General features: G+C 41.9%; 1 protein-coding gene across 3 annotated transcripts in view; it reads left to right on the forward strand.

Moving 5' to 3' along the window:
• SUPT6H (SPT6 homolog, histone chaperone and transcription elongation factor) overlaps positions 1 to 23057 on the forward strand; it is an 893672-nt gene that overhangs the window by 47519 nt on the left and 823096 nt on the right. For all 3 annotated transcript variants that reach the window (XM_069226188.1, XM_069226189.1, XM_069226190.1), the window contains exons 2-4: positions 2772 to 2899; positions 22199 to 22396; positions 22890 to 22960. In XM_069226188.1, coding sequence (XP_069082289.1) covers positions 2800 to 2899; positions 22199 to 22396; positions 22890 to 22960 — 369 coding nt within the window. In that variant the 5' untranslated portion in view covers positions 2772 to 2799. The remainder of the gene's footprint in view (positions 1 to 2771; positions 2900 to 22198; positions 22397 to 22889; positions 22961 to 23057) is intronic.

The raw sequence follows: 23057 nt of genomic DNA on the forward strand, positions 1-23057 counted from the left end.
ACTTACAATGTCTAAGGTTTGGCTTAGACACTGTGGGGGCACAGTGCTCATGCACTGGTGCCCTCACCTATGGTATAGTGCACCCTGCCTTAGGGCTGTAAGGCCTGCTAGAGGGGTGACTTATCTATACTGCATAGGCAGTGTGAGGTTTGCATGGCACGCTGAGGGGAGTGCCATGTCGACTTACTCGTTTTGTCCTCACCAGCACACACAAGCTGGCAAGCAGTGTGTCTGTGCTTTGTGAGGGGTCCCCAGGGTGGCATAAGATATGCTGCAGCCCCTAGAGACCTTCCCTGGCATCAGGGCCCTTGGTACCAGGGGTTCCAGTTACAAGGGACTTACCTGGATGACCGGGTTTGCCAATTGTAGAAACAAAAGTACAGGTTAGGGAAAGAACACTGGTGCTGGGGCCTGGTTAGCAGGCCTCAGCACACTTTCAATTCAAAACATAGCATCAGCAAAGGCAAAAAGTCAGGGGGTAACCATGCCAAGGAGGCATTTCCTTACACCAACTATGTATATAGTTTGTATATAATGACGTCACACGTTTCCGATTCTGTGGCTGTATTGCCAAGAGATCTACTATGTGACGCAGCTTGCATGTTAGTGCCTCAACAGCCAGCGCAAACAATAGAAATGACATGGGGTTTCCCCAGTCTAGTACTACTCTTCAGCTCCCACTCCTCTGATATAAATAACTTTGTTAGTTCTGACCCTGGCTAGTTGCTTGTATATAATAACCAGGACCGCTGGAATTATGCAACGCTGCTATATTTTTTTCCTGCTTAATAATGGCTTTGTCGCATTTGGCACTTAATCCATCATCTGCTGCATGATCTGCAGATGTTCACAAAAAATAGTTTCTAGCTCAGTGGAATGAAAAGTTACTGAAAACGTGGCCTTGTGCGTTTCTACGCAGTGGAAAGCTGTACGAAAATGGCTCCCTGTTGCAGTTACCCCCCACTTTTTGCCTGATATTGATGCTGACTTGACTGAGAAGTGTGCTGGGATCCTGCTAACCAGGCCCCAGCACCAGTGTTCTTTCACAAAAAATTTACTATTGTTCCACAATTGGCACATCCCTGGCAAACAGATAAGTCCCTGGTAAAAGGTACCAGTGGTACCAAGGTCCCTGTGACCAAGGAAGGTCCCTAAAGGCTGCAGCACATGTCGTGCCACCCTAAGGGACCCCTCACCTAACACATGCACACTGCCATTGCAGATTGTGTGTGTTGGTGGAGAAAAAGGCAAAGACGACATGCCATGCACACAAAATACTGCCTGTGGCTTAGGTAAGTCATCCCTCTAGCAGGCCTTACAGCCCTAAGGCAGGGTGCACTGTACCACAGGTGAGAGCATAGCTGCATGAGCAATATGCCCTACAGTGGCTAAAGTCTGTTCTTAGACATTCCTGTCTGGCGCACACCAATCTGACCCATTCCAATCCAAAACCATCTGCTCCACTCCAATCTGCCCTACTTCAATCTAAAACAACTTGCCTCACTAAAGTCCATTTCAATCTGCCCCACTCCAATCACAAACAACCGTAAGGGAGGTGGCTGCATATGATCAGATTAAAAGAAAAATAGAAAGTCACTGAAGAGGCAAAGGATGTAAATTGATGTTTATAGTTTGGTATGCTAAAAAGATCTTGTGTTAAGTTAACAACTTAAAATTCATTTAACATGTCGTGTGTTGTAATATGTGAGGTCTTAAGCAGTGCATTACAGGGGCACAAGTTATATTTGGATCAATAAGCTTTAATGTCACTGTGTTTGTTTAAAAAAATATATATATTTCCTTATTTCAGCATCTTAATTGTTTTTTTTGTGTGAATATAGATCTGTATACATTCCTATATAGATATATCATATGTTCATAAAACATATACTTTGTGTGTGTATCTATCTATATGTGAGTGTTTACGTGTGTGTGAGTGAATATATATATATATATATATCTCCTTAAACAAAGCCCTTTTAGGGCATAAATTATGCAAAAAAGAATAGAGAATTCTGGGCAGTTCCCAAGTTTAGGTGGAAAGCAGCTCCAGTAAGGAGCACCCTGCAACACCAGCGACACTAGATTTGCTCACCTCAAATGTCTGTTCATCTAGCAAAGTTTTTAAGCATAGGATCAGCACAGTGCTATCCACGCTGAGCTAGAGACAAAATCTTTTGCCATTTATACAGGAAAATCTTTAAGCATACGATTGACACAGTGTCATCCTTGGCGAGCTGTAAAATGACTAAAGCCATTCACCACTCCAGGCACAGTATGACAGCTTTGGACTGGTAAAAAACCACCCAAGCCAACCTGGAATGAGTACATGCAACCCCTGACGTGTTTTGGTCTCATTAGAGCTCCTCCGGGTAGTTTAGCTTTGTCCAGACACAAGAGAGCACCCAGTATAGGTTCAAACAAAGCCCTTTCAGGGCTGTACAAATGCTATATAAATTGCAAAATACTTTGCCCCTATCTAGCTTGGCTTGGATAGAACTGTGCTGATCCTATGCTTAAAAACTTTGCTAGATAAACAGACATCTGAGGTGAGCAAATCTAGAGTGTAGCTGGTGTTGCAGGGTGCTCCTTACTGGAGCTGCTCTCCACCTAAACTTGGGAACTACCCAGAGTTCAGAAACTATTTTTTGTGTGTGTATATATGTATTTATAAAGTAGTCTTTAGCCAAAGTGATTTAATACTATTTAATTTGGAGAGTGGATTCTTTTCAGTCTGTACTATAACCTTTCTCTCTCTCTACCTTGCTCAGAACACCGTAAACTCTTGTGAGAGCAGTCATGTCAGACTTTTTGGAGAGCGAGGCAGAGGAGTCTGATGAGGAGTATGACGAGGAGGGAGATGTGGTGCGCAGGACCAATAAGAAATTTGTAGAGGATGGTGAGTCTGCTTTTTTGTGTTTTCCTGAAAAAACGTTTTTTTGCCTAAAAATAATAATTACAATCAAAGCTGTGCTAATGATAGGAGTTTTTCTATTGCTATGTACTGACACCTGAAGTATGAAAGGCAGATTAAGCCTGTTAAATGTTAGCAGCAAGTGTGAACTTGCAGTCCTGTCTTGTCAGCATGTTAGCTGAATTGCCACTCTTTGCAGTGATCAACGTAGATGACAGCCTTTTCTTCGTTTATATTTTGAATATATGATCAGTTACAGCGTATTGCCCCAGTTTGGACTTTATTACTGGGATCATGTTATGAGATAGTTGGTGATTTGCAGAGATTGTGACATAGCATTGTTTTTTTTCTATTCCTTCTACTATTTCATGCTTGACGGTCTCATTCCAAAAATGCATTGACCCACAGTATTTAAGTAACTCCTTTTTCAGCATCTAACACCACTACCTTCAGAAGGTTCCTTATCAGGTTCTGTTTATAAAGTGTGGCTCATTGCATTCACCTAAAAAGCAATCTCTTAAATGTGTGTTGAACATTTAAATTGACAAAGCTAAAAATAGGAAAGTATGTGATGTATAGACATAACCTGAGGAATTGATGAGAAACACTTTTCTCTGGATGGCTCCATAGTGATTGGTTATGGGAAATGGGGCTCGCATGGCCTCACTGCTTGGAATAACAAGAAAAGAGTCCACTTGATAGTATAATTCTATGTAAAGTACTTGTAAAAGGAGAGCTCACAAAACCTTCCTCTGAGGAAAGCCTAGTGCTGCTCCTCTTTACTTGTACATAGCTTTCTGCAGCACAAGAATCCGTCAATAAGTAGGGCCTTAAAAACCAAAACCCAAAAAAGTAGTGAAGATGTAACAGATAAACAAATGTTCCCAATTCAGTAATCCCAGTGAGGTGCAGTCTAGCCCCATCAGCCCTTTGGGCATACTTGGCCTCACACACGCATCTAAGCCAGGGTAGTTCCCCATTAGGAAACCCTTTGGAGGCTTCAGTACCTTGGCAGGAGCTCTTATTGAGCCCCTTCAATAATACTCATGATGGCTCAAGGGAGCTATGTAACATCACAGCTAATTCAGGCCCAAAACATGACTACATCATCTTGCTTTCCTCAGTCAAGCTCTTGCGGCCCAATGGCTCAACCCAAGCCACAATTAGCCCCCAAGTCAGCCTAAGTTGTTGCTTGCAGGTCACTCCTAGTGTTGTGGGACAACCTGAGGACACCACCATCTCTCCTCTTGGCAGAGCAATAAAAACTTCAGGACTTAAATTCCCTGATTAGGCGAGGTCAAGCAGATCCAGACACAGTCTATCATTCATGCCAATGCACCCCCTTTTTGGACCATCTAACAACAATGCTCAGTATCCTCGCAGACATCCTGACGGAGGTCAAGACATCGAAACCCCATACTGCAGTTGGCAATACTGCTACTATAGCTGTCCAGGAGGATAATTTCTTATTGCATCAGAGAACAAATCGGGCACACAGCCAACGTCCTGCTAGCTGACTCTGCAGCAGTTACCTCCACTTGGTCACCATGCACACCCGATTATAGTATTAGATGCTGAGTTGAGTCCAAAAAGGCAGGAAGACGCTGAATAAGCGGAGGTCACACTAAACGGAGACTCCAGTTCAACAAGAGCTAAGCCTTCGCGGACCCAGAGTAAATCACTCCAAACCTTTAAACCCACACTGACACAGAGAGTGCAAACGTTTAAGGATGCAAGGGATAACAAACAGAAAGGCCAGTTAGACCTTTTGCAAAGTTCAGATCAGCACTCCTCGATCGATTCAGGGCCAGATCAATCAACATCTTTAAAAAGAAGTAAATCTCAGCAAGATGTACACCCCGCATATCCATTGTTTAAACAAAAAAGAAGTGCTTCTACCCTTCAGACACTAAGAGCTCCCGGCCACTTCAGCCGTGATATAAGGGCGCTCTCTTCCAGTGCCATTACCAAATGTGTGACCAACCCCACCATTTCTCCTGATGGAGGTTCTTCAGGGCTCGAAAAATCCACTTGACCACTCGCATTGGCAAGTCTTATTTGATCAGGTCGAGCTGTTTTTAATACTTACTCGTCCCTTCTGGCGAGTTGACACTGAAGAGGTGTTCTCTTCAGTTGAAAAGTGGAGGGACAGTAAAAGATGCCTTTGAATCTTTTTCTTATGTCACATTTGCTCTGTGTTCACAGACAGAGGTCAAAAGTCAGTTTTTCTTACAATTAATTTTCCTTCTGATTGCAGAGTTCCAGGACTTTGTAGGGTGAACTGTGTGACCTGCTGGTTAGAATGTAAAAAAAAAAAAAAAAAAAAAAAAAAAGAACTAGGGTGTCAGGTTTGTCTTCATACAAAACATTTAAATGACTAAGTAAACTGTGCAAACATTTCAAAATATATTTCAGTAGTTGTGAAAGCCCTTTTTTGTATTTCTGTGTGATGAAAAAATATTTTAATAGGGTGAAAGCAAATCGGAATACTTTACATGTTGATGTACAAAGGATATGTTCTGAAAAACAATTTTCACAGATCGTTAATACACTATATAGTTTTATCAGTAAAGCTGCAAGTTAGTACAGAGGTTTTTGGACATTTCTTGGAAAGTTACTGTGTGTAGATATTTAACACATCATGGTTTAGTAATATATTTATTAAAACTGAGTGTTTAAACAAACTGAGAAACACTCCTGCCCTGATGGCAATGTTGTTAATAAACTACAAAGTCCTAGGTTATGTGGGCTAGACCTCATGGGTATGTGGGCTAGATTATTGTGATGCATGCAGCGAAAGTCTACTTAATCAAACAAAAGAGGGTTTTTTGGTACTGCAGAAATGCTGAGCTCACATATTTGAAGGTGCAATCATATGTGAGAATTAAGAAAAAGGCGACTCTGTAAACTATTTGCCTAGGATCACTCAATTTGAGACCCGTTTAGAGGTCAAGTACATTACAGTTAGGTCGCGTTGACTATTAAAGTTACTTGACCTGCAGGACTAGTAACATTTTTGAGTTTTCGATCCCTGCTCTGTGCATCTTTGTCGTCCAAGGTCAGCAGTTCATGGGATGCAGGTTACTATCTGGGCCGTCTGACGTTCGCTTTGTGGCATGCAAGCAACCCTCAGCCGGTACAGAGCGAGATGTAGGTTCCACCCCATAGCCAGTCCTCTTCATCGGGCTGTCAAGGCCCCCAGCCCAGTGAAATGTCTGCTGGGGACTGCTGATTTCCCTGTGTGGTGTCCCTGGGGGATCCCGAAAAGGTATTGAGTCCCACGGTCCTTCCCGTTCCTCTAGGGGGAAACCTCACCTAGGTGAGTCTGGTCCCAAGGAGCACGAGTTCCTCTGTTCCACCATTCAGGCCCCTGTTGGGCTGGGGGCAGTTTGTGTGTGTGTGGCCAGGAACCACCGCTCCATCTCCTCTTCGAGGCAGGTTCCCTTGGGTCAATCGGCAGAGGTTTGCGCTATGCTAGATTTTTAATTTTTTTATTTTTTTTATCCCCCACCACCAAGTCTACTACAGGCCACGTGGACGAGAAACCACCGGTTGATTCTTCTCCGGGACCACCGCAACAGTCGTCAACCACCAGTTTCAGTGTTCTCCTTCATCCGAAGGGAAAGCCCTCAGTGACTGATTAGTTTGTTGGGCCAGGCAGCAACAGTTTCCCAAGGGCCTTTAATGTGCCAGCGAGTTCGTATGGTAGCAACATGGACGTCATTTAGGGGTTGTCAGTGGTCGCAGCTGGGATCCCTGGCTTGCCCCTTGCAACCCCTGGCACTGCCTTTGCAACCCCTGGCCTCAGAGGTGGCAAAATCAGTGCCCTGAACACAGGGGTAGCTCGTTCTAATAGACGTCGGTTGGGGCTCACCTTTCCTGGTTTTCTGTCAATTTCTTTTATTACACAAATAGTAAATAATATTATTCTCTATTTCTGTAATAAAAAAGGAGTACAGTTCGCTGGAATATGACCCTATCTTTCAGCTAAGGTAAGTAAACTTTCTTTCAAATGTATGTGGTATGCATGCTTGCGCGTAAGAGTGTGTTCATGTGAGCGACAATATGTGAATACATGTGTATATGTTGGCATGTGTATGTAAGTCACAGTAAATGTAAAGTGGCATGTGATGTCACTTCCGCTACCCCTGGCACTTATGTGAATTGACGCCCATAGATAGTGGCCCGTCTATGCGGGAGAGCGGGACCACACAGAAGGGCCTTGCGCTCAGGTCCCACGGGCCCAGTCAAGGCCCAGTCGCAGTCGCCATTTTGGCTGCAGCCGCACTCCTCCTCCTCATACTCCTCCTCCTCCCGGGTGCAATCTTTGCCTGCTGCTTCCATCTGCCTGTAAAACTGCCCCCACTGCTGCCTGCTACACTCGGACAGCTTCTGGTGTTAAACACGTTAGAGAGCTGAGGCCCACGCTGCTAAAGATCACGGCTGCATAGCTCTGTGAAGTTGCTTCTTACATGGGTGCCATGTTGGACACACCCTGTGATGGGGTTTCAAGAGCATTTGGTACCATTAACAGCTTCGAAGGAATATCTGGAAAACTAAAAGAAACCGTGTGCCTGCAAATGGCTGATAGAAACTATGTTACAGCCATATTAAAGCCAGGGCAAAAAAGTGTGTCCAACATCTAATGCCATTAATTATGATACTAGTAGCAACAAAGGAGATAAAAACAGATGAGGACTTTATAATAATGATGTTCAACCGTTAATAAAAAAGAAAAGAGTAGATCTGATGCAGCAAAGAACTGGGTTACCTATAATAACGTGCCACTACTAATAACAACAAGCATTCGCAATAAATTGGGCCTCACATTTGCTTGATTTGAAGCTATTGGCATTGTAAATTCATAACTGGACTTTTCTTGCCACATAAATTGGTCAACTTTGCCTCATAATTAGGTATTTTACTGCCACATATATTTCCAGTGCCCCTGCATATAACTAAAGCACTTCCATTTACCTTCTTCCTCTAGCTACTGCCAAAAATGAAGATGTTGCCATTTTGCATCCTAATTTAAATCTGCCATAATAATTTCAATAGAATACCACTTTCATAACCCCACCATCCGAGTTGCTGGCTGGCTAACACAATGCCCCCCCCAAAAAAAGTCACATGACAGCCACGGAGGACTAATGAGAGAAATAAACTAGAATGGTCACCCAAACATATCAAGAGTGTTTAAACCATCATAGAGTAATAAGGATGTTAAGTTGGCCTGAATCATGGTCATAATTGCAATAAAGAAAGATTTATAACACACATAGCTGTCATATAAACCCAATAAAAACATTTATCAGAAAGAAACTTTTGAAATTGGACTGTAATGCTCAAAACAGCCCCTAAAGGACACCACAATGAAAATGGCATTTGTAAGAAACATGGTCATGTAACCACATAGTCCATAGAGGACATAACCACATGAAAAGAAAATGACCAAAATGTATGCAGTGTAACCATATATTTAGCCCCTAGAGAACATGATGCATTACACATTCCTAGGGCTAGCAGGTCTACTGTAATGATATAACAAACAAGACCCTTAAAATTGAAACTACTCTCAGCTGTAAAACCAAAGTTCCACCCATGAGAAAGATTAAAAAGCATCTGCAATGGGTCTTGCATAGTGTCTCAAAGAATTTCAGGCCTAGCAAGCATACTACAGTATAAGGCCCTTAGAACACAAACTTCTCCCAGATGTAAAACAAAAGTTCCAGCTGTAAAAGAGCTTAAAAAGGCACTGAATGGTGGCAAGGATTATTATTTTGGGGCCCCACTAACCTAATGTGGGGACCCAGAGATGACCTAAACAGAAAGAGTGTGTTGGGCTAAATGTTTTGGTGGTGGCCCCATTGTCCTAGGACCACCACATGCTGAGTTATGGGGACAAATGTTTAAAAAAAGAATGCTTGCAAAGCATTATGGGGTGAGTTTTCTGGAGAGTAGTGAATATTGTAGTATCTGCTCTGCTGCTGTGCCGGAAGAGCCAGGTTGTGGATTTCTGTGTTTTTTTAGTAAAGCATTTATCAATTAAAAGTGTTTTGGGAAAGCCATGGAGCGCAAAGGGGAGAGCCAAAAGAAATGACTGATTAGGTAACAGTTTGAACAATGTGACAAGCGCTACAATACCGCCAATAGAGTTTGCATGGTTGGCGCTGTGAGGGCCATGGCTGCATGGAGCACAAATGGAAGAGACAAAAGAAAAAAATTGTTTGCCCACGCTGAAGTATATCGGCAATCGTGCAATTATGCATGTAACAGGGTCAGTCAGCAAGGCGATAACAAAACCGCCCCAAGGCGGGACAAATGTAAAGCATTTACTAATGACATCAAGGGATTTTTAAAAGGCAAGCCCACAAACAAGTTAAAGGGGTGGGTGAGCGATGGGTGTGGTTAAAAGCCCGCAGATAGATATCAGGTCAGATAGCGCTTGCATGCTTGACCTTAAAAAAAAAAAAAAAAAGTAAATCCTGGCCTGGGATCCTCCCGGAAATTGCTGCATGTCATAGAAGATTTTGCGTCTCTGAAGCAGTACATTTTGCCTCACACAATTTGGTGCTTTAATCTCCTGCCCACTCCACCTCGTAAAATCACGGACCCAGTGAGCCAAAAACCTCCCTTATCAAAAACAGCTCACTCGACTTACTTGATGGAATTGTAACAAGCTGTTCCTGTTCCAGCAGACCTGTTGAGGGAGCTGTTGCAATGGAAGAAAAGTGCAGGAGACTACAGTAACTCCGACTGTTCAGTGTCCCAAACTCTTCTGCATGCTGTGAAGCAGTTTGGGAAGTAGACAGTAGATATGTAATCCTTGGTGGTAAAACGCAATGCAGAGAGAGCTGCGCAATGTTACGAGTGCCCCAGAAATTGTCCATATTATTTTCCGATACTTTGGAGGTAGCAAAGCCATGATCTATACAGTGCCGAAACCACGTTGAGCTGAACTGTGAAGTCTGCAGCTTTGTCAACAAATTAAATAAGTTTAGTAGTAAGGAGACTGACAGAAATTAATCCTGACCTCATTAATTGGCGCCGCTGTTTTTTTTTTTTTTTTTCTCAGTTACTGTAAATGGTAATCAACGGACCGAACATGTTGTTGAATTCCATGGCTTGCTTACTTGTTGCAGTGAACAAAGCAGCCAATATGACCTGCCATATTTGTGTTGTGTACTGAACTAGGAATGGAAAGGCGAAGTGTAAGCGCCACTTCATGTTTTACATTTAGAAGATGGAATCGATCTGCAGGCATTTTGTTCATCCCTTGCCCTGTTAAATTCTAACAATAATGCAAGACCAATGTGCTTCCATTAATATGTCAGTGGCAAATATTCTTGCTTATGGCCCTTGAGGTGAGTCTCCATATCTTATTTCAACCTAATAGCTGCATTACTAGCAATAGTGCAGAAAGAGGTATTTGCAACAGGATATATTGGCAACATAAAATACAGTTTTAATTCTGAAGGGTCATGAGCGAAAAAGACAGGTTTTTTAAAATCATTTTTTTGAGACAATGTTTCAAAGTGTGAATGAGTTATTTTTGTTTGTTTTTGTGTGATCATGAACAAAAAAAAAAAAACCCATAAAAGCCCAATTAGTAACGAAAAAACACAGCAGCTCTGCTAGTCCATAAGGAAATTTCATTTAATGTTCCTAGAATCCGCTGAGCATGTTTAAGGCACTGTTCAGAAGAAGTTGTTTTCTATTACGCTTCGGTTTTTTTCTTGAATTAGGATGGGGCTGATGCAACGCAGATAGTAGACCACATGTTGGAGGCTTTTAGATGGTGGACTGAAGCCTGTTTCCTCGGGGCATGGGGGAGTCAGACACGCGGCAGGCAGGAATGAAAGTAAACACACTTCCCCTGTCTTATGATTGACATGCTTGTTTAGACAGAGCAGCAGGAAGGGTCAATAACATTAATGTTTATCTTTTGTAGATTTTGCGGGCAGTTTTTAAAAAATTGAGGGCTTCTTACAAAAGGGCAGATTTTGCAACTCGATAAATCCTGGTTGGCCTGCATATTGGGTTTGTTGTCTCACTGGGTTATGTTATTCCTGTTACCCCACAGCAACGATTCTAGAATTTTGGAAACTTTGGATACTTTGGCACAAATGCAAGAAAGGCTTTTTAGGTGGCCTATTCAGTTACAGACTTAAAGTCTTGATAGATGCTGAGAAAAAGTATTGTTGTTGGAAGAATAGGCAGCCTGGGCCCTGGAAGAAAATTTACTACCATGGTACCAGAATGGATTTAGAATGGATAGTAGTACTCTGGACAACATTTCCATGTCTCGTAGCTGATAGCGACATCAAAGATGACAATTCTCAATCATGCTACTTTGTTTTTTTTAAAAACTGTCTTTGATCGCATAGTGAGAGGGAAACATAATCACAGATCAGCGTCCTGGAGAAGTTCGAAAACATTTCTGAAGCGATGTGTACCTTGATACCCGGATTGCTATTACTATTCACGTGAGATATAGATATAGATATAGATATAGATATAGATATAGATATAGATATATATATATATATGTTCGATGGCATGTGTAGCTGCAGATACACATGCTGTGCATATTCCGCCATCTAGTGTTAGGCTCGGAGTGTTACAAGTTGTTTTTCTTCGAAGAAGTCTTTTCGAGTCACGAGAGAGGGACTCCTCCCCTTTCGGCTCCATTGCGCATGGGCGTCAACTCCATCTAAGATAGTTTTCTTTCCGCCATCGGGTTCGGACGTGTTCCCCTTCGTCCGTGTTTCGGTTCGGAAAGTTAGTTACATCTCGGAAAATTCGACGGTATTGTTTGCGTTCGGTGTTGGGTTAGTTAGCGCAGATCGACACCGAATCAAGAAAAAGCTCCGGTGGCCCTTCGGGACTTTGATTCCCCGGCAGGGCCTGGTCGGGCCAACCACGTGCGTCTTCAAGGCTAATGGAATGGACCCCATTCCGCTTCTGCCCAGAATGCCACTACTTGTATCCTTAAACAGATCAACATTTGGTCTGTAATTTGTGTTTGTCTCCCGAACACAAAGAGGATACCTGCAAGGCCTGTCTGGCGTTTCGGTCGAAGAAAACGTTACGGGACCGGAGAGCGCGAAGGCTTCAAATGACGTCAGCGCTGTCAGGACACCACAACATCGAGGAGGAAGAGACTTTCTCCATTGCTGACTTAGACGAGGCCGAAACTGAGCAGATGCCAAAAACCATGAGTAAAACAGCCCCGGCCAAAACTCACGTAAAAATCATGGAGGCCCAGGGGACGCCACCGCCAGCAGGCCATGGCTTAACCCGTAAAATCGGTGACCGTCCATCGGCACCGAAAAAGGGCACACATGTGTCGAAGTCATCCGACTCCGATCGAGATACCGGCACAGAACATACTCGACACCGGGACCCTGGTTCCGAGTAATCTCGACATCGAGATTCCGGCACCGAGATGAGTCGGCACCGAGAGATCGGAACACCGAAACCCAAAAAAGTGGCTTGGGAGCCGAAAAAGACAGTTGAAAAGGTTTCGGTACCAAAACATCCGGCTTCGGAGCCGAAAACAAGCACCTACACCGAGGAACAAGGCCTTTCAGCACAACTGCAAGGCCATAAATTCGGACAAGAGCTAGAAGCAGTGGAGTCAGACTATACACAGAGAAGGCTCCATATTCAAAAGGATACAGGGAAGATGAGAACTCTCCCTCCTATAAGGATGAAAAGGAAACTTGCTTACCAAGACAAACAACCACAGGCAAAGGTGGCAAAACAAGTAACTCCGCAACCATCACCAATTGCTACCCCACCTTTGATTCAGTCTCCAACGCACACAGGGATGAGCCAAGATGACCCAGATGCATGGGATCTTTATGATGCGCCTGTATCAGACAATAGTCCTGACTGTTACCCAGCAAGACCATCACCACCTGAAGACAGTACTGCTTACACACAGGTGGTATTCAGAACAGCTGCTTTTCACAATGTGACACTGCACGCTGAACCGATTGAAGATGACTTTTTATTTAATACTCTGTCGTCAACACATAGTCAGTACCAGAGTCTTCCAATATTACCAGGAATGTTGAAACACGCAAAGCAAGTACTTCAAGAGCCCGTGAAAGGCAGGGCCATCACACCCAGGGTGGAGAAAAAGTACAAGCCTCCCCTACAGACCCTGAGTACATCACGAAGCAGCTGACGCCTGACTCAGTAAATGTAGGGGCAGCACGTAAAAGGGCAAATTCACACACCTCTGGAGATGCACCAAGACCCGACAAGGAAAGTCGAAAGTTCGACGCAGCGGGGAAAAGAGTTGCAGCACAAGCAGCCAATCAATGGCGCATTGCCAATTCACAGGCTTTGCTGTCAAGATATGACAGAGCTCATTGGGATGAAATGCAGCACTTTATAGAAATCTGCCCAAAGAGTTCCAAAAGCGTGCACAACAAGTGGTGGAAGAGGGCCAAAGTATGTTGAATAACCAGATACGATCGCAATGGATGCAGCAGACACAGCTGCAAGAACTGTAAATACAGCGGTCACTATTCGAAGACACGCATGGCTACGCACATCAGGATTCAAGCCCGAAATCCAACATGCTGTGCTTAATATGCCTTTTAATGGACAGCAGTTGTTTGGGCCGGAAGTGGACACAGCTATCGAGAAGCTGAAAAAGGACACAGATACGGCCAAGGCCATGGGCGCGCTCTACTCCCCACAGAGCAGAGGCACATTTAGAAAGACACAATTTAGAGGAGGGGTTTTCAGGGCCAAACCACAGAACCCTCAACCTCACAAACCAGACACACATGCCAGAGCCAGTATCAGAGAGGAGGCTTTCGGGGACAATACAGAGGTGGACAGTTCCCTAAAACTAGAGGAAAGTTCCAAAGTCCAAAAACCCCTCAAAATAAACAGTGACTTCAGTGGCACAAATCCCCAACACATAACACCGGTGGGGGGAAACTAACAGATTTTTACCAAAACTGGGAGGAAATAACAACAGATTTGTGGGTCCTAGCTTTTATCCAACATGGTTATTGCTTAGAATTCCTACAATTACGACCAAATGTGCCTCCAAGAACACACAACATGTCCAAACAACACATGGATCTATTACAGCTAGAGGTGCAAGCGTTGTTGCAAAAAGATGCAATAGAACTAGTACCCAATCATCAGAAGGGAACAGGTGTTTACTCCCTGTACTTTCTCATACCCAAAAAGGACAAAACTCTAAGACCCATCTTAGATCTCAGAACACTAAATCTTTACATCAAATCAGATCACTTTCACATGGGGACACTTCAAGATGTAATCCCCTTGCTCAAACAACAAGACTACATTAGATCTCAAGGATGCGTATTTCCATATACCCATACATCCTTCGCACAGAAAATACTTACGGTTTGTAATCCAAGGGGTACATTACCAATTCAAAGTGTTGCCATTCGGGATAACAACAGCCCCAAGAGTCTTTACAAAATGCCTTGCTGTAGTGGCAGCCCATATCAGAAGACGGCACATACATGTATTCCCGTATCTAGACGATTGGTTAATCAAAACCAATACGCAAGAACATTGTTCTCAACACACAAAATACATCATAGAAACCCTTCACAAACTAGGGTTCTCCCTGAACTACCAAAAATCACACTTACAGCCGTGTCAAATACAACAATACTTGGGAGCAACAATCAACACAAAAAAAGGGATTGCCACTCCAAGTCCACAACGGGTACAAGCATTCCAAAACGTAATACAAAGTATGCACCCAAACCAAAGGTTCCAGGTAAAATTAGTGATGAAACAATTAGGCATGATGTCATTATGCATAGCCATTGTCCCAAACGCAAGATTACACATGCGGCCCTTACAACAGTGCCTAGCAACACAATGGTCACAAGCATGGGTCAACTTCAGGATCTAGTGTTGCTAGACCGTCAAACATACACCTCGCTTCAATGGTGGAATCCTATAAATTTAAACCAATGGCGGCCTTTCCAAGACCCAGTGCCTCAATACGTGATCACAACAGATGCTTCCATGGTAGGGTGGGGAGCACACCTCAACCAACACAGCATCCAGGGACAATGGGACACAACAGAAACAACTTCATATAAATCAGTTAGAACTACTAGCAGTGTTTCTAGCGTTGAAAGCATTTCAACCACTAATAGCCCACAAACACATTCTTGTCAAAACAGACAACATGACAACAATGTATTACCTAAACAAACAGGGAGGGACACACTCGACACAGTTGTGTCTCTTAGCACAAAGGATTTGGCATTGGGCGATTCACAATAACGTTCGCCTAATAGCGCAGTACATACCAGGAATTCAAAACCAGTTAGCCGACAATCTCAGTCGGGATCACCAACAGATCCACGAATGGGAAATTCATCCCCAGATACTACAAACCTACTTCCAAAGCTGGGGAACACCCCAAATAGACCTATTCGCAACAAAACAAAATGCCAAAACTTCGCATCTAGGTACCCACAGCCTCACTCCAAGGGCAATGCGTTATGGATGAGTTGGTCAGGAATATTTGCTTGCGCTTTTCCCCCTCTCCCACTCCTTCTGTATCTGGTAAACAAATTGAGTCAAAACAAACTCAAACTAATACTAATAGCACCAACTTGGGCACGACAACCTTGGTACACACCACTACTAGACCTGCCAGTAGTGCCTCATATCAAACTGCCAAACAGACCAGATCTGTTAACTCAACACACACAACAGATAAGACACCCGAATCCAGCATCGCTCAATCTAGCAATCTGGCTCCTGAGGTCTTAGAATTTGGACATCTAGACCTTACACAAGAATGCATGGAGGTCATCAAACAGGCTAGAAAACCTACTACAAGACATTGCTACGCAAATAAGTGGAAAAGATTTGTTTATTACTGTCATAATAATCAAATCCAATCATTACACGCATCTGCAAAAAACATTGTAAGCTACCTACTACACTTACAAAAGTCTAAGTTAGCTTTTTCATCCATTAAAATACATCTCACAGCAATTTCGGCTTATCTGCAAATTACACATTCAACTTCACTATTCAGAATCCCAGTCATAAAAGCATTTATGGAGGGGCCATAAAGGATTATTCCTCCAAGAACACCACCAGTTCCTTCGTGGAACCTCAATATTGTATTAACACGACTCATGGGTGAACCCATGCACTCTTGTGAAATACAATATTTAGCCTTCTTAATAGCTATCACATCTCTCAGAAGAGTAAGTGAAATACAAGCATTTACCATACAAGAACCCTTTATACGAATACACAAACATAAAGTAGTTCTACGCACAAATCCCAAATTTTTGCCAAAAGTCATATCACCGTTCCACTTAAATCAAACAGTGAAACTCCCAGTGTTCTTTCCAGAACCAGATTCTGTAGCTGAAAGAGCATTACATACATTAGACATAAAAAGAGCACTAATGCATTACATTGATAGAACCAAACAAATTCGCAAGACAAAACAATTGTTTGTAGCTTTCCAAAAACCTCATGCAGGGAATCCAATATCCAAACAAGGCATTGCCAGGTGGATAGTTAAATGTATTCAAACCAGTTATATGAAAGCAAAGAGAGAACTGCCTGTTACACCAAAGGCACACTCCACTAGAAAGAAAGGTGCCCCCATGGCCTTTCTAGGAAATATACCAGTGACAGAAATCTGTAAAGCAGCCACATGGTCTACGCCTCATACATTTACTAAACATTACTGCGTGGATGTGTTAACAACACAACAAGCCACAGTAGGACAAGCAGTATTAAGAAAATTATTTCCAACAACTTCAACTCCTACAGGCTAAACCACCGCTTTTGGCGAGATAACTGCTTACTAGTTATGCACAGCATGTGTATCTGCAGCTACACATGCCATCGAACGGAAAATGTCACCCAGTGTACATCTGTTTGTGGCATGAGACACTGCAGATTCACATGCGCCCTCCCACCTCCCCAGGAGCCTGTAGCCGTTATAAGTTGATAAAAAAAAAAAATTAAACTTGTACATTTGTAAATTTGTAAATCTATCACTTTTAGTCACATTATGTACACACATACTTACTCCATTGCATGGGCACTATTTATATATACACAACTCCTATCTCACCCTCTGCGGGGAAAACAATCTAAGATGGAGTCGACGCCCATGCGCAATGGAGCCGAAAGGGGAGAGGAGTCCCTCGATCTCGTGACTCGAAAAGACTTCTTCGAAGGAAAACAACTTGTAACACTCCGAGCCCAACACTAGATGGCGGGATATGCACAGCATGTGAACCTGCAGCGTCTCATGCCACGAACAGATGTACACTGGGTAAGTGACATTTTCCATATGTATATATGTGTGTATGTATATATGTGTGTGTATATATATGTGTGTGTATATATATATATATATATGTATATATATATATATATATATATATTTTTTTTTTTTTTAAACAAACCAAAGGCTATAGGGATGTTCTAGTTGGGATGTGAATTTACTTGCACAAAACCAGGGAAATTCAGCAGTTATAGTTAGTTATTTCAAGCAGCTATAACTTGTGCCCCCGTAATACCTGGGGTAATTAGCAGTGCATGGCGAGGGCGTGAGTTAGTTACTTAAAATAATTAACTATAACTGCTGAGTTTCTCTGGTTGTGTGCGAGTAAATTAAGAACCGAACTATATAGTCATTGTAACTTTTTTTTTATAAGTGAATTTGTAAGATTTTTTTTTTAATTCTGTTTCCCAACTATGTCCCTGAAACCTTTGGTTTATTCAGTGAACTTCTATGATTTTTTTTAAAAAATTTTTTAACGTAAAGTAGTTTTCATTACTATACGTAAATCCAGTCACCGCCACGCTCCGCCTTCGGTACAACAGGAAAATATTTGAGAACTCACTTGAAACTTTTCCTAGCTTTCTTTCTACAGCACTAACCATAATTTCCATGATAAAATGAACCACATAATTCTGTTCCTTTCTAAATTAAATGTTTTAAGGTTTACCAGTTTAATTCAATCAAGATGGCTTCAGGTGTGCCACACATTTGTCCTAAGTATAATTGTTGGCACTCAAGTGCTCTATAAGACACTCTGGTAGACTGCAGTAGAACACAAGGGAATCAACTGACAGGCTGCTTCTGTTGGAAGCACATGTTTTACTGAGAATGTCAAACCTCATTCTCATATAGCTGGGAAAAATAGTGCAAATTTACTCATCTTAGCTATGATTCATGAAATCCCAACAGACTGCTTTTTCAGAGGGTAAAATCACCTTAGTAACAAATGATTTCTATTGCAACTAAAATATGTTATCACCCTCTATGTCCTCATTTTGGGACCCTCAAAACATGCCTTTAACTACAATGCATTTGAATAGGTTGCAAATGTGTATATTGGTCCCAAGATGGCTGCCAGCACTTTCTGGTTGAAGTGCTGACAGTCAATCAGATCCCACCATGAGATCTGTGCTTAGGGTCTGCCCAGATATAAAGATTTTGATTTCCTTTAATATCTCAAAACTACTTAACAGATGTACACCAAAAAAGAAAAAGGGTGATCTGCAGACCAAAAAATATGTTTGACAAATTTGGTGTAATTTCGTCCAGTGGTTCGGCGGACAGCAGGTGTGTCTAAAAAGTCTGTGAAAAGCAATTTTTTGACATCTCCCACCATCCCCTTAATCTCTCCCCCCGTCTACATATAGATATACCACACACACGTACAATTTAACAGGTGTGTATGCTTGCACTCCAGTTACTTAAACTATTATTTGACAGATATGGGTAAGGCTATAGAATACCTAACAAGAGTCTACTCTCTGAAGTTAGTTGGAATCCCAGTGTTGATACTGAGATACTGTCAATCCTAGTCTGTTGTGAGACTCCACCTAGATTCCCCCATGTGTGACTTCTCAAAATCTGAATCCAAAAAGAAGTGAGGGACAGAATGCTGAACAATGTCAAACATTCACCCCCAGTACAGAGATCTGGGCCTAAATCCATCATTTTTTTTGCCACCCATGCCTTTCCAGTTTGGACCCAGCTATATGCAAATCAGTCTTGACAATGTTCCCCATGGAAACAGTCCAGCCCAAACTGCCAAGCTGGGTCCTCCCTGGACTGGAAACCAGCACCCTAGGACCGGTTTCAGGGAATCACCCTTCATCAGCCAGGCTAGCTTGACTCCAGTGGCATGGGGAGCAAAGGACCCACGTCTGGGCATACCCTTCCCATTTGGGGCAGCAAATGCAAAAAGAACAAGTGATAGACTGAATGCTGAACAATGTCAAACATTCGCCCCCAGTACAGAGATCTGGGCCTAAATCCATCATTTTTTTGCCACCCATGCCTTTCCAGTTTGGACCCAGCCATATGCAAATCAGTCTTGACTCTGTTCCCTATGGGAACGGTCCAGCCCGAACTGCCGAACTGAATACAGCTGGTTGATCCTTGGCATGAGGTCAGCTTTCTGCAGGTGCCCACTCCTGTTTATATGAATGGATGGCGCAGTAAACATCAGTGTTAAGAGCAGGGCCGTTGCAGATCACACGCAGGATGGATTTCTGCAATTCTTTAAACCACCTGCAGTTCTGATCTGGGCTGCAGACTGACCTTTTTGGAACAAAATCAACGATGGTAACTCATAAGCTTCATCTTTGAAAACTTGGGATAGCAGAATTCTAGTTACAGCTCACTTGCTGAGCGACTACAGGAGTTAATGACAATTTGTGCATGGGACTCTTATGTCTGCTTATCTTTATTTTGAATCAAAGAGTTTCTGCATATAGACATTTTTATCCTTCTTGAATATAACTGCACAGGTGTAGTCACTGTCTGGTTAGAAGTCACTATGTGTTAGATTCTGATCCGGTCCAGATATCTGGACCCAAAGCATGTAAATCAAACGTGTATGTAGTAAGTCCATTAAAAGAGAGAAAGTTACTCAATGGTATAGTTATAGAACCACAACCGTTAAATATTTAGGTGTTATTTTTAGCAAAATAATTTAGCCCATCTATTGAATATAAAGCAAGTTTGTTAAGTTTGTAATGGTAAAACTTAAGAAAAACCTGTCTGGTCCTCTTTTACTGAAGCTACTACTGGACAGTATTAAGGTCAAGTTTCTAGCAACCATAAAATTTGCGCTAGAGTAATTTCAAGAAGATTAAGCAACTGGTTGGTTCTGATGGAATACGGGTGGTTTAAGGAATTGTTTAATCTCCAAGCACCAGTTGTCCAGCCCTAAATTACCCGACTCAAGTTTTGGCCGAACTTTGCATTGTATGCACATGCACTGTGCCTGGTGTTGTGAAACTTGCATGGTTAAGGCTACCTTTGGGAGAGAAATTTGGAAATATATAAAGAACTGTCAACCTATAGCAGGAAGGTATGCTTAACAACAGCAAGTGGTGCTAGATCTCAACTAGAGCATTACAGCTGTATTAAAAAACATATTTCTGTAAGAATACGGTTTATTCTCTTTGATATAAGAGCATACCGTCAGCCTTGGAAAAGCAGGGTGCTTATTGTGTGAATAAAAAAAGTGAGCTTGGCGCACATTTCTGCTGCTGTAAATCATTCATCTCTTGATGTAACAAGTATTTATTTTGGTTATTTCAAAAAGTAGGCTTACATGCATGTCTAGAAGCAGTTGATTCTCTTTTTAACACCATTGATTTACAACTAGTAAATGGTGTGAGAAGAATTGTGCACGAAGAACATGCAATCTCACAAACCTCTGAAGATAAGTATACTTAAGTGATCAATCTCAGTTTTCAACTAGCCTAATGGTGTATGGCGTCTAATGCATATTGACGTGTGTATACAGTAGCAGAAAGTCTAATTTCTATCAAGAAGATTGAACTTAATGCTTGTTTATAAGGCTTTTTAAAGAATGTAAGATGACAGCCATAGTCTTCTTTTTTTTTTTTAAACATTTATTTTTATTTTTGTATAAAGAGTAAAGAATCTAGCGATGAGTTTGTCTTATTTATTCTGACTGGAAATGTATTGACTGCCAATAGACTATTTACCTAATAGAACTGAACTGGCAGAGCCAATGCAGGTTTACTTTTGAAGTTTCCTATTGCAGGTCCTATATTTCTAGTACAATAGTAAGAAAATATTTTTGTGAAAATATACTTGTGTGGGTGTTATATTGTGCACATATATTAACTGATTCGTTTGTATCTTCTTCTAGAGTTAGGATATTAAGGGATTATTTTCGTAATAAATGTTGCAAAAAGCAGTCTCGCCCCTTCATCTCCAATTTCAGGTCACACCTGACACACCATTGCCATTCTTCAGCCTACCTTTCTTTTAATCCTCCCCCTTCCACATAAAGGCTTTGTTCTGCATAATTCCCTCATGTTGCTTTCTTTCCTTAGCTACATAAGACATTCTAGGAAGGAAATACATGCGCTATTAACTTGAGTGTCTTCCTGAATCCCTCATTGTTCGTCTTCAGAGCTTCAGTCTTTGTAACCTTTTTATTTAGTAAAACTCCCAAATATTAGCAGATTTGTCAGAGAACACTGCTCCATCATCTACCTTTGCATAACAAAGCTTTTGATTGACGTATCTGTAGATTTCCCATCAAGCTGCTACCATATCGGCCATTTATTTCTTACCTGCAAATCACACCATTGCTCCTTGAGTATCACCAGTGTCAGGCTCTTCAAGATCCTCCACAATGCACAGGACAATTAAAGCATACAAGCCTTTCTATCAAGTGACAACATTGTCTTCCTGATTAAAGAATCCATGTCACTTTAATTTCCGAAATGTCTTCATTCTCGCTGTTAACCAGTAAATCATGATTTTGGTATAAGCATACCAACACAATCTGTTTCCATTTGCTCATTTCACTGATGAAACCAAAGACTCAAAGAGAGCTGTGTGTTTATCAACTGAGCTTATGTTAAAAAATTTCTATTGTAGAAATCTTTCACAATCATGGGCCTACAGTCTTAGCTGTCAATTTTATAATAATGTATTCTAAATTCCTATTGCGGCTCTTTTCTTTTTTTTAAATCTATTTGTTTGTTTTTTGCTTCATTTAATTTAACGAGTTAGTTTTTTGGACCAAAGGGATTCAAAACAAAACAAATACTACCATACTTTGTTAGTAGTGCAGATGTGTTATGGACAGGAGAAGGACATGATTTAGGAGTATTTCTCATACTGTCGTACTTGGTGTTCTTGCGCTTTGACTGATGATGATTTTTTGAATTTGGATTACTCCTTTAACTCATTACTTACGTTTTTTACTGTAGATGAGGAGGATGAAGAGGAGGAAAACCCAGAGGATCAAGACGAGCAGGGAAACCTGAAGGGTTTAATCAATGATGATGACGATGAGGAAGATGAGGAGGATGACGATGGCAGTGTTTCAGGGGCTTCTAAAGCATCAGCTGCTTCTGCACGGTCTGGCGGCTCAGACACTGTAGTCGGTCATAAGAAAAGAAAGCGCAGTATGTTTCTAATGCTGAACTCGTAGCCTTCTTTCATCAACCTATGACTTGCTATATTTCTGGATGTGCTTCATCCTCTCTCTTCTTCTGTTACTGTGTTAGGACTCAGTTGGTGTTTGCCTTACATATTAATCTACTAAAAATGAATGCCTGCTTGTTTCACTGTCATTTTACTTTTGAGTCGCATATCTAACCGAGCACTGCATAATACGTTTGTGTGCCCTGTCACATGCCAGTCTGTGCTTATTGTTCTGTCTGAGTTCGTTGTGTATTCTATATCTCTCTCGCTACTAAGAACCCATGTGTTATGTTGCAGTCTTCTCAAGAGTAGTCCTGTTTCTATATTTGTGTAACCTGTATCAGTCCTCTTGTTTGTCTAGCCTGTAGCTCTGCTTAGTCCAGGTATTTACTAAACTTGAATTACAGATCATTTAGAACCATCTGTCTGACTCTAAATATGCTGAATTCTAAGATGCAATTTATCTTAATTCAGGTTTTGATGATCGCCTAGAAGATGATGACTTTGACCTGATTGAAGAGAACTTGGGAGTCAAAGTGAAGCGAGTGAGTTCTCTTTAATAAACTCCCTACCCCCTCGAGTTTTAATCATTCTTAATTACCTCTTGAAGGTTGTCCAGAAATAGGTACTCCTTGTTTGCGA

This window comes from Pleurodeles waltl, chromosome 3_1 (assembly GCF_031143425.1).
Source record: "Pleurodeles waltl isolate 20211129_DDA chromosome 3_1, aPleWal1.hap1.20221129, whole genome shotgun sequence".
Taxonomy (NCBI): domain Eukaryota; kingdom Metazoa; phylum Chordata; class Amphibia; order Caudata; family Salamandridae; genus Pleurodeles; species Pleurodeles waltl.